The sequence below is a fragment of the Adiantum capillus-veneris genome, chromosome 14, assembly GCF_014529385.1.
Source record: "Adiantum capillus-veneris isolate H3 chromosome 14, ASM1452938v2, whole genome shotgun sequence".
In the NCBI taxonomy this organism is placed as follows: Eukaryota; Viridiplantae; Streptophyta; class Polypodiopsida; order Polypodiales; family Pteridaceae; genus Adiantum; species Adiantum capillus-veneris.
This window is the reverse complement of record NC_140944.1, coordinates 157,782,710-157,796,264: the sequence shown is the minus strand read 5'-3', so window position 1 is coordinate 157,796,264 and position 13,555 is coordinate 157,782,710. Positions and strand designations below refer to the sequence as shown.

The 13,555-nt window shown below is 46.0% G+C and overlaps 1 protein-coding gene across 1 annotated transcript in view; it reads left to right on the top strand.

Moving 5' to 3' along the window:
• LOC147443426 (phragmoplastin interacting protein 1-like) overlaps window positions 1-12,939 on the top strand; it is a 74,370-nt gene extending 61,431 nt beyond the window's left edge. The window contains exons 3-4 of the mRNA XM_086529299.1: window positions 12,231-12,277; window positions 12,352-12,939. Of these exons, the coding sequence (XP_086385425.1) occupies window positions 12,231-12,277; window positions 12,352-12,796 (492 nt within the window). The 3' untranslated portion in view covers window positions 12,797-12,939. The remainder of the gene's footprint in view (window positions 1-12,230; window positions 12,278-12,351) is intronic.
• The last annotated feature ends 616 nt before the right edge of the window (window positions 12,940-13,555 follow it).

Genomic DNA, 13,555 nt, shown 5'->3' with positions numbered 1-13,555 from the left:
TCAACAAAGGGCTGATCTCTATCCATATTCAAGCGAGCATAAAAGTTGGAGTCATAGTGAGGAATGTAGCAGCCGGCCACAAACATGACTTGACCATTTGGTGGGCTGATTTTCAGCCATAAGTAGCGTTTATACTTATCTTCTTTGACAATGGAAACATCTTTCAAACCCTTTTTGGTCATACATGCTACGCCTCCTTGGCCTCTTCGTTGCTTTGCATTTTTGGTCCACATCAAAGAATGTACATCGTATTTGTCAAATCCAAGAATTCGTTGCGCATCATGCTCCCATGTTTCGACAAGAAGTATCACATCGGAGTCATTGGTAAGCTCATCAATGCCAATTCCCGCATTCCATGGATACCCGTTACAATTCCAAAAGCTTATTCGCAAGCGTGAGTTGGTCTCATAGATCATGTGTCCCTATTTGTTGGGTGGACTTGCATCCTCCTCAAGTGACTTTTCTTCTTGAGATGATACCTTAACCTTCTTGCTTCTTTCCTCGTATGCTTTGCGACGTACATTTTGTTGCATAAGAGTGCGATCCTCATATACATTACAACCCGTTCCTTTGAGGTAGATCCAACCATTGTCAAGGATGATCTTTCTCTTTACCTCATCAGCCATGGTACATACAATAGGTCTTTCTCCCGAGCGAGGGACTCCTTGTTTTCCAACTCGATGTGCACCATAAGCCATGATTCCTGACATGCCAAAGTGTGTAGCAAAAAACTCTTCAATAGCAATCGCAAGAGATTGGGGTGTTTCCATGCTTTCCTCCTTGATTCCACGAATGACGATGTTCTTTGAGCGTTTTTGTCGTTCTTGCAATTCTTGAGTGTCCACATTCTCTACACTCTTTGCTTGGACAACGGCTTGCGTGATAGGAGATGTAGAAACCACATTATCCTTACATATATCAGCCCATGATTTGGATGCATTTCTCATCTCACATACATCATGTCGTATTGTATCTATCGTTTCCTCTTTCAATACATGATCACTCTCAACTTTGCTCAAGCGCTCTTTCACTACATTCATGTCCACAAGAGAGCGTTTACATTCTTGAACTTCATTCTCAAGATGCATCAAGCGTGTTGTTTGCATTTCAAGAACCTTCTTGAGGTGCTCATTCTCCACAACGAGAACTCTTAAAGTACCATTCTCCATTACAAGTGCGCGCAACTCTTCACCTTGCTTGTTGACGGTTTCTTGTAACGAGATCAAGTAAGCCATGATCATTGCTTCCGTTGTTGTAGACGATGTGGTTGGATTAGCATCCAAATTCCTTGGAGATTTTGCATCATTCTCCATGGCGAGTGTGGCTTTTCCACCCTTGCGAGTTTTGTCTGACATTGCCTTCAAGTCGGCAACAAAAACGCAAAGTTTTGACAGTTTTTTCAGTTCTGAGATGCTGTTACAGCAAAGCCTTTCATTACACAGAAAAATTTTGTCTTTACATCAATGCGTAGAGGGCTTCGTGCTCTTCGATTGAGGCTATAGATCACCTAAATCGGAGTTCGGATGAGCAAGTTATGGTCAAAAGAGTGAACTGCTGCCTACTAGGTCAAAAAACGGCTGTGTGAGAGAGAGAGAGAGAGAGAGAGAGAGTGATCAGATTGTCACAGAGAGAGAGAGAGAAAGAGAGAGAGAGAGAGAGAGAGAGAGAGAGAGAGAGAGAGAGAGGGAGAGAGAGTCTCAGAGAGACAGAGAGAGAGAGAAAGAGTGATCAGATTGTCACAGAGATAGAGAGAGGGAGAGACACAGATTGAGAGAGATAGAAAGAGGGAGTCCTTACTCTGAGAGAGAGAGAGAGAGAGAGAGAGAGAGAGAGAGGGAGAAAGACAGAGTCAGCTTGACACACAGAACAACAATGGAGGAGACACCTCCCTTCGAGTTCGTGCAAACCCCACCAAAAAAAGGTGATCTCTCACTCTTTCTCTCTGTATTTCCAGCAGTTGGTACAAATTGTGTGTGTGTGTGTGTGTGTGTTGTTCAACACACACACACCTCAATACCCATAGTTCCATAGACAGAGACACAGACACAGCCTCTCTCTCTCTCTCTCTCTCTCTCTCTCTCTCTCTCTCTCTCTCTCTCTCTCTCTTTGCATTTGTCTATTGGACTAAAGGCGCGCGAAGAAGGAAAAGTGCCTGTTGCAACTCTCTCCGCGCGCCGTTAGTATTGTTATTGCTCTCTCAGTTGTACTTAAGGCGCGCGTAGAGGTTTGCAAAAGGCACTTTTCCTTCCTCGCGTGCCTTTAGTCAAATAGAAAAATACAAAGAGAGAGAGAGAGAGAGAGAGAGAGAGAGAGAGAGCCTTTAGTCAAATAGAAAAATACAAAGAGAGAGAGAGAGAGAGAGAGAGAGAGAGAGAGAGAGAGAGAGAGAGAGAGAGGCTGTGTGCATTTTTTAGTGTTCTTTGGAGAGAGAGAGAGAGAGAGAGAGAGAGAGAGAGAGAGAGAGAGAGGCTGTGTGTATTTTTTAGTGTTCTTTGGAGAGAGATAGAGAGAGAGAGACTAGGTGTGTTTCTGTTTGTGCTTTGGTGAGAGACAGATATATATATATATATATTTATATCTATCAGGAGAGAGAGAGAGAGAGAGAGAGAGAGAGAGAGAGATCATGATGGTTTGGTTTTGACTTGTTATGTTTCTTGATGAATAGGATTAAGGTCCAGTAGGCAGAAGAGGCTGAAACCAGATCCAGAGGTTGTGCCAGGATTTCAACCCTTGCAAGCTCAGTTGCTTAATGTATCTGCCAAAAGAACTGTTGACTTTTGTCAGGACATATTTGAGGAAAAGTCGATTGGTGAAGATCAATCAGAGAGGTCACCAGGGCAAGAGGATCCCTCATCCTACAAGGGTGTGGTGCCCTGTAAAGTACTTCTGAAGAAAAATACAAGAAAGAGAAATATAGACTTCTCAGATGATGCAGATGTGCTAGAAAGTACTAAATGTAAAGAAAAAGAGGATGTGTCTTCTCTGGAAGACCCAGCTGCAACTGATGAGAGGCTGTTTGATTTTGCAGCATCTTGTGGTGCTGGGGACAAGTATGATCTAGTTCATTCTATGTTTAATCCAAAGTTTAACATTGAAGACCTGTTAGCTCAGCACAGTAATTTCTTGCAGTCCTACAGAGATAAGTTTGAAGTGATGGTGCAGGTAGGAAGGGTTGTTCTGCCTACTATGACTCTTGTGCATTTAAATGACTGTGGTGGAAAGGGACAGGGAGTGAAGAAGTATAGGGAATTACCACCCTCTTGCCGACATTCAGCCTGCCCTTTGCACCAAAAAGAATGCAAACTCATTCAGGAAGCCTTTGGCTTTATGATTTACCTCAACAACCTGTTTGGATTCCTCATGCAGAATCCTGATGAGGTGTTAGAGGAGCAGGATGCAGCACCAGATGAGGAATGCGAGGAGACAACTCATATGCAAGAAGTCGAGGAGGTTGAAGACACAGTCGACCTTGAGGTTGAGGCAATTGAAGTACAAAGAAGTAAGATGCTCTCTGTGAAAACCACAGAAATCAAACTTCCATTGGATGTCAGTAACTTCACTGAGAATCATGCTCAGATGATGTTGCCTGCTGTGCCTGACTTCAGGATTGGAGACAGGACCTATATCTTCTTACATGATGTGCAAAGTGTGTTTTATTTAAGGGAGGATTTCTCCCTAGCTATTATTTCCAGAGTCCAAGAGGAGAGGAGTGGATTTGTTTCAGAGGATAGTAGTGATGATGAGGCAATGGAAACATCCAGCAATCCAATGGAATGCCTTCGAAGATGCTTTGAGAAAGCTGAAAAATACAAGGAGACACTACCTGATGAAGCCACCTTCCAAGCAATAAGACAAAGCCTAAGACCATCGAAAAGTAACAAAGAAGTGGAGGATTGGTTTAATCATTCAGGTAAGGGGTCAACTACATGTGTAGACCTGTGGCAAGAAAACCTCTTTCTGCAGGATGAGAGCTTCATGGTAACTCTCTCTCTCTCTCTCTCTCTCTCTCTCTCTCTCTCTCTCTCTCTCTCTGTTTGTGTCATTTCTGACATTGTATGTGCAGTCTTGGATTGCTGACAAGGATGACTTCCTTTGGCGCCGGACAAGAGAGTATCGAGGAAGGGATGCGGCCCTAGCACAGTACCTTTCAAAGCTTTGCGAGTCGCCGATAGTAGTTTTTCACAATTCCATGTCACAAGAGGGTTCAATAGCAACTTACACATTCAAGACACTATCACGCTTCTTGGGTGGACCGGTGTTGCCCAAAAGTGCAGATAAAGTCATTCTTGTGGACAAAGTGTTTGCTAGAGATTGTTTTGGTTACTGCCCAGGCTATACAGGTGGTCGGGCAGCGTATTACTACACCTACACAGCAATGGCACTAGCTCTTGGTAGACAAAACCCAGATGAACTTTTAGAGTATGGCAAACATCTCATGATTCGTTACAAGGGTGACGTGCCAAAAAACAAAATTGAACCTGCAAAATCTTGATACACTTCAAGTACCAATTGTATAAGATCATGTATTACATAAATTTTGTACAATGTCATCCACTCAGAGTATCTTTCTCCACTTGTGATTCACATACACCATTGTCTCTCTCCACCTTCGTTGACTTTCACGAGCTCCGGAGTTGTTGTATGCCATTGATCTTTTAGCTTTTTGTTGTTGTAAATGTCTGATGGCTTGTGCTGTTGCTGAATTTGCCAAGACTTCTTTTGCCTGCATTCGATGAATGATTCTACGATAGAACCATTCAAATAGTTCTCTCAAACTGTTAGCCTTGATTCGAGAGCCACCATGTCGTGTGTGCCTGAAATAAGCATTTCTCGCCATGTAATGAGACTTTTCCATCCCTTGGGTATTCCATATTGCCGGGTTCCCATACTTCTGTATAAAATATGGCAAATGATTGAAGATGATGTGCTGGATATGAAAACAGATTAGTTAGAATGTTTTACAGTCACATATTTGCACATAAGAGAGAAAGAATACATTATAATACCATGTAGTGAGTAATCTGGGTGTCTGTCCATGCTGTCTTGAATGATTTTTTCAGAAGGTTGAGATTTTCCTTGAACTTGTTCATATCACCTTGTGACCAGTCATCTTTGTTGCACATCAAAAATAGGATTATTGATCGCCAAACCTCAGCCTTCGCGTTACGAGTAGTTGGTTCGTGGTCTTTGACTGCAATATGTAGCTTTTTCCAGCTCTGATACTCTACCTTGCTAACATAAGATGTGTTATATATTTTTCCATGTTTTGTTAGCTTTGGATCTCTTGTACCTTGGGGCTTAGATAAAAACCTCCGTGCCTTCACCCCACCGATGGATGGTTTGCATGGGACATCCTTTTCAGCAGTTGATCTCTTTTCATCCCACTGGATTTTCACATTGCCACCATGAAGCCCCATATCCGACAGTACCATTTCTAAGCACTGCAAGGCTACTTGTCATTCTGCGGAGTTCTTAATCTTCCAAGCAAACCCGATGTATAAGTAGATCAATTTCTCCACAATTCTACAAAGGGCATGCATTGTACAAATGTGGACATTCACAAGTGGTATTTTCAAAACTGGTCGAAAAGCAGGATCCTCAATGTGACGTGTTGGAGCTTTTCTCCACCACTTTGGGTCCATGACCTTTGCAGGCTCCATGCAGAACAAACACGGTGACTTTGCCATTGCACCCATTCCACAATTATACATGCACTTTAATGTTTTAAGGTCACCTGCAAGATGCCACTGAACTTGAAAGTCTCCCCTTCCATCTAGACGTAGTACCTCTCCCTGGTTAGTCTGTCTATCAATCAGCTCCGGAATATTAGTTCGATGGAACACCCAATATAGAATCTCATGATCTTCTTTCTTTACCTGCAACACAAAATAAATGAGACTTAAGTAGATCTGAACATTTGAGCTTACTTGAGAATATCGCTTACCTCAAACGCACCAAGCCACCATATGTTAGATTTTGATTGAACACTAAAATATAAAGGATCATCACTGGGACACTTTGAGAGGGCTCTATTCATTAAAGTAATAGTAACACGCTCTAGCTTTTTCTCTTTAACAAGCTCACACTCATCCAGTTTTAACACAAAATGTAATAGTCCACGTGACTCTTCAAATGTGATGTTGTAAAACTCCACCATTCTCTTCTGTAGTATCCGCAGGTCCATAAAAATATTGTTGAACTCATCATATGCCATGTTCGCTCCATGGCCCCTGTAAGTTGCTTTAATATGAAAGGGCTGTCCAAGATAGTCTCCCTGTGCCTCGTTAAGCTGAAGCCTCTCTTTCCAAACACTTGAGGCTGATGGTAGAAGTTTGGATTTTATACCCTTCCTAACAAAGATGGATGAGACAGACTTTTGGATAGCCGAATATCCTCTTTTGCTTACACCAAGTGAATCAAGTGTGCCTTGTATCTCTTTTGCAGGCACTGAGTTCTCTGAATAAAGCGGTCCACTACATTTCTTTGTAGAACCTTAAACTTCTTGTCATGTACTATATCTGCTGCCAGGCTTCTACTTATAAGTGGCTTCAATCTCTTTCCTATATTGGCTTTGGGGTCAATGTTTTCCTTGTCAGGATAGATTGAATCTCTACATGAAGACAATGCATAAGTAAATAACAGAAAATTTGCTTCACTAACACTATTTAGGCACATGAAAACAATGCATAACAAGAAAAAACAAAGAGATTACTTAACTAAGACAATGTAGCCAACCAAGAAGCATCACCTTAATGCTCGGATTCTTTTCTTGAGACCTCCTGATGCAACCTGCAATGTTTCAAGATTGCGCAATTTCTTCTTTCGGATACGACCACCCAAGATGGTGTCCTTCATTTGACAACTTCGCACCTTTCCTTTCAGTTCTTGTACCTCTGTTTTATGTTGCAAAATGGTAACCTGATCTGTAGAATGTAAATGTGAAAGGCGAACAATCTCACATTGTTGAGCTTGGAGAATGCTCTTGTAAGTTTCAGCTTCTCTTGTAAGTGATTTACAATAACCCAGAAGGCCGTTTTCTCCATCACCAGCAAAGGTCAATAAGCTTGTAGGATTGACAAACGGTGGAGACGCATTAGTTATTGGATTCTTAGGGTAGAGAGAGCCTCTCGTCCAGATATCTATGTGTTTAGCTCCTTGAGCTCTGAGCGTGTCTATGGAGGTGGGAGGTATATGTGTGTTTGTTTTACTGCGCTTAATCAATGGTTGGTACTCATTGTCCAAATCAATGTGAAGGTGATATTTGGCTCGTTTCTGGGTAACATTTGTGCCATTTGAGGAGTGCGCCATTAGCCAAATGTGCAGGTTTAATGGAAAGTGAATAGCGGCTGCGGATTCGTCCCTCCATGTTAGCCTCATTCCCTCCGTATTGACGTTGTTCATTCAATGCAACTGAAAAGAGGATTATCTCTCAATCACTACGAACGAATGTTCAGAGGAGTAAGGAATCTACTTAAAGTATACTTTTTGAAGTTTTACTATGAAAGACCTAGCTCTTTTATTTGCCATTTTTTCTAGAGAGAGTGCAAAAAATACATTTTCTTAGAAGGCCCTCCAAATGACCTCCGAAATTTCCTAATGTAAGCCATCCCTTGGTGAGCCATCCCCATCCAAGACCTAGCGCCATGCCATCCCCTTCCTTGGCGTTTTCCCCAAGCAGCCATTGCCAACAAGTGTTGATCCTTGGCGTTTTTTTCCGCGACCAACAACGCTACTTCAGCGTTTTACTAACGCTAGGAACACCTGCAGACAGATAGCGTTTTTCAGCCATGGAAATGCAGTCCAGACCTGCTACAGATTAGCGTTTTCAGCATTCAACGACAGCCACAAAAATGCAGATCTTCAGCATTCAAAAACGCAGATTTTCAGCAGATAGAAACGCAGCAGATTCAGCCTAATTGGTTGCAGAAGTTCCCCCATTTTCAGCCCATAAAAACGCAGCCAAAACAGTCATTTCCAGCCACCAAAACAGTCCCGAACTTCAGCAGATAGAAGACCACAGATTTCAGCCATCAAGTCGTCGTCATCATCACCGTCGTCGTCAACGGCATAGTCCAAGTTGCATCAGTCCATTGCATATGCATTGTACCACTTTGTGCAATCAAAAGTAGACCACTCTTGCCGACGAGAGTGGGGCCTTCGGAGGAGGGTTTTACAACGTCTTTGGTGTCGTATCTCTCTTCTCTCTCAATCTCTTAGTCTCATACACTTGCACGCACATTGTCCATTCACTTTGTTCGTGATCATAGCACTTTCCATTAAGAACGGAAGGCTCTCCCTTTTATAAGAACTAAAAGGAACCTTGAGCACAGTTCGGAGCACTCATCTTGAGCAAAGCGCAAACAATCTTTCCGCTGCACCTAACACTCTGTCTCCCACCTGGGTCCACTGAAATGCCTGTCGGTGGAAAGCAAACTCATGTCGCCTCTCCTCTGTGCTAACAAGCTCCTGTCGAGCCTGCTAGAGCTGCTCCTCTAGCCAGGGACTGTCTGGATGCTGCTTTTGCATCCTATGTAACGAAGCAATGCCTCGTCTGAGACGCTGCTTCTCCTCTCTTGCTGCAGCCCGGCGAGCCAAAGAATCCTGGAGAAAGAAACGGCTAATCTGAGCTAATCCTAAGGCCACACTGTTAGCAGGCCATAGAGCCTCTACTCGCTCTCTGAGTGCAGAGTCCAACAAGACCCTCTCTAGGATGCGAAGCATCGTGCTCTCACTCCTCTTCCTGTCTGCCACTATGAGGATCACTGGTACATGGTCCGAGAAGCCAAAATGCCAGCTGTCCCTCCCAAGTCACTGAAGTGGTCACTAGTGTAGAAGCGATCTATCCGCGATAGATTCACTCCTCCCACTCTTCGGTCCGAGCGAGAGAAGGCAAGGCTGTCTGGGGGCCTCACAAAACTAGAGTGCTGCCAAACATCCAAGACCCTCAGAGTCATACAAAACCTCTCCTAAGCTGTCAACTCAACTCCATGCACAGTAGCATGGCTACCACCAATCTTGTCAGAAGGGTCCTCCAACATGTTGAAGTCCCCTCCTATGCACCAGTGTTGTGCCTACGGCAAAGACTCCACTATCTGTGACCAAAACTCTGCTCGAGCACTCGCTACATTGGGCGCATAGATGTTCAGGAAGCCCACAAGGCAACCCTGAACCTGCATAGTAATCCACTGAGCCTTGCCTGACACAATAATCCCTCTGCCCACAATGGCCTGTTGCAAAGAGTCCGCAATAGTCATACATATCCCACCATGGATGCCTCCAGGTCCAAAAGCAGCTGACCAAAAAGTATCGTATCGTCCACGCAAGAGCTGACCACAATGTCTAATGCGGCTCTCACACAGATGGTGCTCCTGAAGCATAAGGAGATCAATCTCTCCTCCCACAAGGCAGCGTTGAAGCTCCTGACGCAGTCGGCCCCGCTGACGCTGAAACTGGGGCCCACCTAGTCCCTGCACGTTCCATGAGACGATCCTCATGGGGAGCGAGAGAGAACAGATGCTGCCGCAGCAGCTAGGCGGGCTATCTTCGAGGTTGGCCTGGATGGGGAGTAATCCGTATCCAAACGTCCTCTAGATAGGTGTGACTGCAACGAGTGTCGGGCCCAAGCCCAAGTAGTGCGAGCCGTACGTAAAGCAACCTCCTCTCTCCAGGAGTCCTCATGAATGTATACATAGCATGGCAAGCATTGTGTATTCGGCAAAAAAGTAAACCACAATGTGTCTACATCCTGCTGTATCTGGGGGTGTCACCACAAACTTGGCCAATGGCCACAGTCTGAAGCATATCTGTAACTCCTAGTTCTCCCATGTGGTGAGAGAACTCTAGGACTTGTGTGTGTAGCCATCCCAACACTGAGTCGAGAGTCCACTCGGTCTGATCCCTTTCGCAAAGGGGAAAGGAGAAGCCAACTGCCGAGTCCAAGGCTTCTGTCCCCCTAGCTGCAAGGAACAGAACATGGGCCCTGAAGCAGGCTGCCTCATGGTTTGCTGAGGGGTCTCCGAGAAAACGGGTAAAGTCGTAGTCGAAGAAGTCCCATCGGCGTCAGATGTCAATGCTCGTCAGACCACGAGGGATAGCTGCAAGGGGAGACGTCTATACCTGCAAAGGGGGCCGCAAGAAAGGCTGTCCCTCTCTCGCCAAGCAACTCCTGGCAAAGGCGCTGCCAAGAGATCTCCTAGCAGTCGAAGAAGGCCCTGCCCCTTGGGTCGACTGTGGAACTGAAGCGGGGGAAGGTGCAGGGGGAAGAGGTGGAGAAGAGGGGCGGGGGGGGGAACTGCAGAGGGAGAGGGGCGGGAGCAGGCGGCGGGGGGGGGAGGATGATGAGGAGGGGGGGAACTCTAGCGGGGGAGGGGCTGTCGAAGGTGAAGCTGGGGTGGGGGTTGGAGCAGGGACCTCATCCTGCTCAAGAGGACCAAACCGGTTCCCCGTGGGAACCCACTGCTGCTGAGTAGGCGCCTGAGGACCACTCTGAGTGCTAGGCTGTCGCTGTGGCCCCTGTCGTCGTCGACCACGAGCTTGCTGCCATCCCTCCTCCGTTGGAGCCCCAGGCTCAGAGGATGCTCTGCATGAGTGCGCTGTGCCTCTGTCTGTGTCTGTTGGCCAGCCCGTGCCGGCTGGGACTGAGTCTGTGGTGTAGGTCGAGGCCTCTTCCGTGGACAGGCCTTCGTTGTATGACCCATCTGTCGACAAATGAAGCATTGGTTCGGGAGGCCCGAATACTCCACACTCTGTCTAAACCAACCCCCACTCACCCGAGGCAGAAGAATAACCTTCGGGAGCGTGTGAGTCTCTGACCAAAACGCGAATTGAGGGAATGCCAGCCGCCTTTGCAGCTACTGAGGCTGCCGTGCGAGGTGTCTCCAAGACCGTCCCAATGGTTGAGCCGATCCTGGACAAAAGTGGTAGGTACTCCCTCCGCAAACCCGGAAAGCAGACAGAAATGGGGATGTCTGCCTCAAAACCATGTCTCCAGTGTCGAAAGTGGGCTCGAGCTGCTCGGATGGTCAAAGGACTCATGGCGATGACCTTGGACACCATCTCGAAGGCCTCAAACTCAATCTGATAGTAGCCTCGTCCGAGTATCTGTACGTCCAAGATCTTGCCCACCTCTGCGAGAAGGCGGGCCTGGAGAAGGTCACGCAGCTCTCCTCTGCTAGGTCGGGTGCCGAGAATCTTGCAGATGACCGAGGTCGCCTACAAACGCTCTACCTCTGCGGCTAGGCTTGCTTGCTCTGTCGGTGAAAGAGCAAGTCGAATGGTGGGCTCAGTGGGGTCGGGCGAGGGGGCTTCGGAGGAGTCCCTCTGGGGCGGAGCATGAGTCTCCATTAGTGTCTGTTGCTGTGAAGGAGAAGGGCGGACGAGAAGGCTAACGCTTGAGAGCTCGGCAAGAAGAAGTCAACTGAGAATCCACTGCCAGGCAGTTCAAGCGAGGCCTTCAGAGCGGCGGGGGGGGCGTGAGGATAAGGGGGCTGGAGAGGCGAGGGCAGCGGGCAGCGAACAAGAGGGGGGCAGCGGGTGGGGCTGCACTCTGGCTGGGCTGCGCGCTGGCTGGGTGCAGGCTCAGCAGCGCTTGCGAGCAGACAGCGTGCAGGCAGGGGGCAGTGCGAGGGCGAAGGCGAAGGGGAGCAGGAGCAGGAGCAGGCCGGGGGGGGGGAGCAGCAGCGAGCCAGGATCGTCAACCTTAAGATAATTATTAACTTGTAGATACTGCATGCTTATGTGGTGCAATTTCGAAATGGGTTTCAGAGGTTTCAGTCCATGTTTGAAATGCTGTCCAAGAGATTTTTCATGATGAATGTCAGCGTATAAACTTGGACAGTAAATGATCATGCAGGTTGCACAAGATGTCAAGAGGAAGATATGAGTTATTTGTATTATGCGCTAGCTAACAGATTGAAAATTCCAATTTTCCAAGAAATGTCAGGTTTGAGAAACATTTCCCCAATTCTTTCATGGAAGGAATGGGTTTCTTGGCAATTTCTACTATTTTTGGTGAGCTATGGTTTTCCCTTAACTTTTTTATCCTGTTTGGTGCAAATCTTTCAAGGCTACTGTAATTACAGTGTGTTCATTGGTTCTTGAAAGGTCTTTCAATAGAATCACATGTTTCATCCTAAGCTCCCTTTACTACACCTGTTCTTTTGTGTTAGTCGCAGCAGATGAAATCAGAGAGGGATTGTCTCCCTAATGGATGTTTTACATTGTTATTGCAGACGGTAGGAGGTGCACAGAGAGCCTTGGCCCTAGATGGATCAAGCATGTAAGTAGCTTACAAGCTTTTCCTCACAGGCAGTAAAGCTTAGATAAAAAACATATTTTGTTTGATTTTGGCAGGGGTGATCGCTTTTTAAAGATTCAACCTGCTGAAGCCAAGCCTAAGGAGCCTGTGAAGAAAGAAGTGTTCAACACACCACCATCAAAGACAGATGGTTACATGAGAGCATATATAGGTAATCTTTCTTGGAGTGTGACGGAAGAGGACATCAGAGACTTCTTCCAAGGCTGTAATATTGAAAAGGTGAAGTTCTCTGAGGATAAAGCTACAGGGGAGTTTCGAGGTTTTGGTCATGTTGATTTTGCAGACGATGAATCGTTGGAACGATCTGTGCAATTGGATCAACAGATGTTGCTAGAAAGGCCCATAAAAGTTGCCTATGCTGTCCCTACTAGAGCTGAAAAGAGAGCTACAGCTACTAAGGATAGGAAGGACATTGTATGCCATACTTGTGGTGAGAAGGGTCATGTGTCATCACGATGTCCTTATATGGGGAGAGGATAAGGAGGTTTCATGCATTGCCTCAAGCTCTTTGGCTATCAAGTTGCATCGGTTCGTTAGTGGTTGTGTGTTTGCAGCATGGTTTTGTTCTGCCAAAGTGACCAGGTGTTTTTTTTTGTTCAAATTGAGAAACTTCGATTTTGTGCTGTTGTGTGTTCCTGAACTGGGGTATCTACGCACAAGGGTATCGACGGACCTTACAGTCGAATGTTCTTGTGTGTGTGTGTGTGTGTGTGTGTGTGTTTTTTTTTTTCAGCCCCCCCCCCCCCCCCCCCCCCCCCCCCCCCCCCCCCAAACACGCCCGGGACGAGAGGACTACATAGCTCTTTGTTAATTTTGATGACTAGATGCATACATAATGCGACCATGCCCAACTAGCACATAATTGAAATGCAAGTGATGATTAGGAATGCAAAGAAAGAGTACCAAACGGGGAGAAACTTTACAAGGAATAACTTTCCAATTAGAAAAGAACTCTTGATTGGTCATGATGTCCTAAATGGCCCCAAGTTGAGAGGGGGAAAATGTAGATTAACAAGGTTAGTAGGTTTCTCGTTTCACCAACTCTTATCCATATGTGTGTCACATCCATGTGTGTGTGCGTACGTGTGGTGGTGTGTGCACACGCTTTGCACTTGCACATGTAGTCAGCCTTTGATTCTAACTGAATACTTACCTCATCTAAAAGCTTGGACTCCTTTACCTAACAAATTGTTCTTTGACGTTATCGAGTAGTGAACATGGTTTTGCTCCTATTAAAGG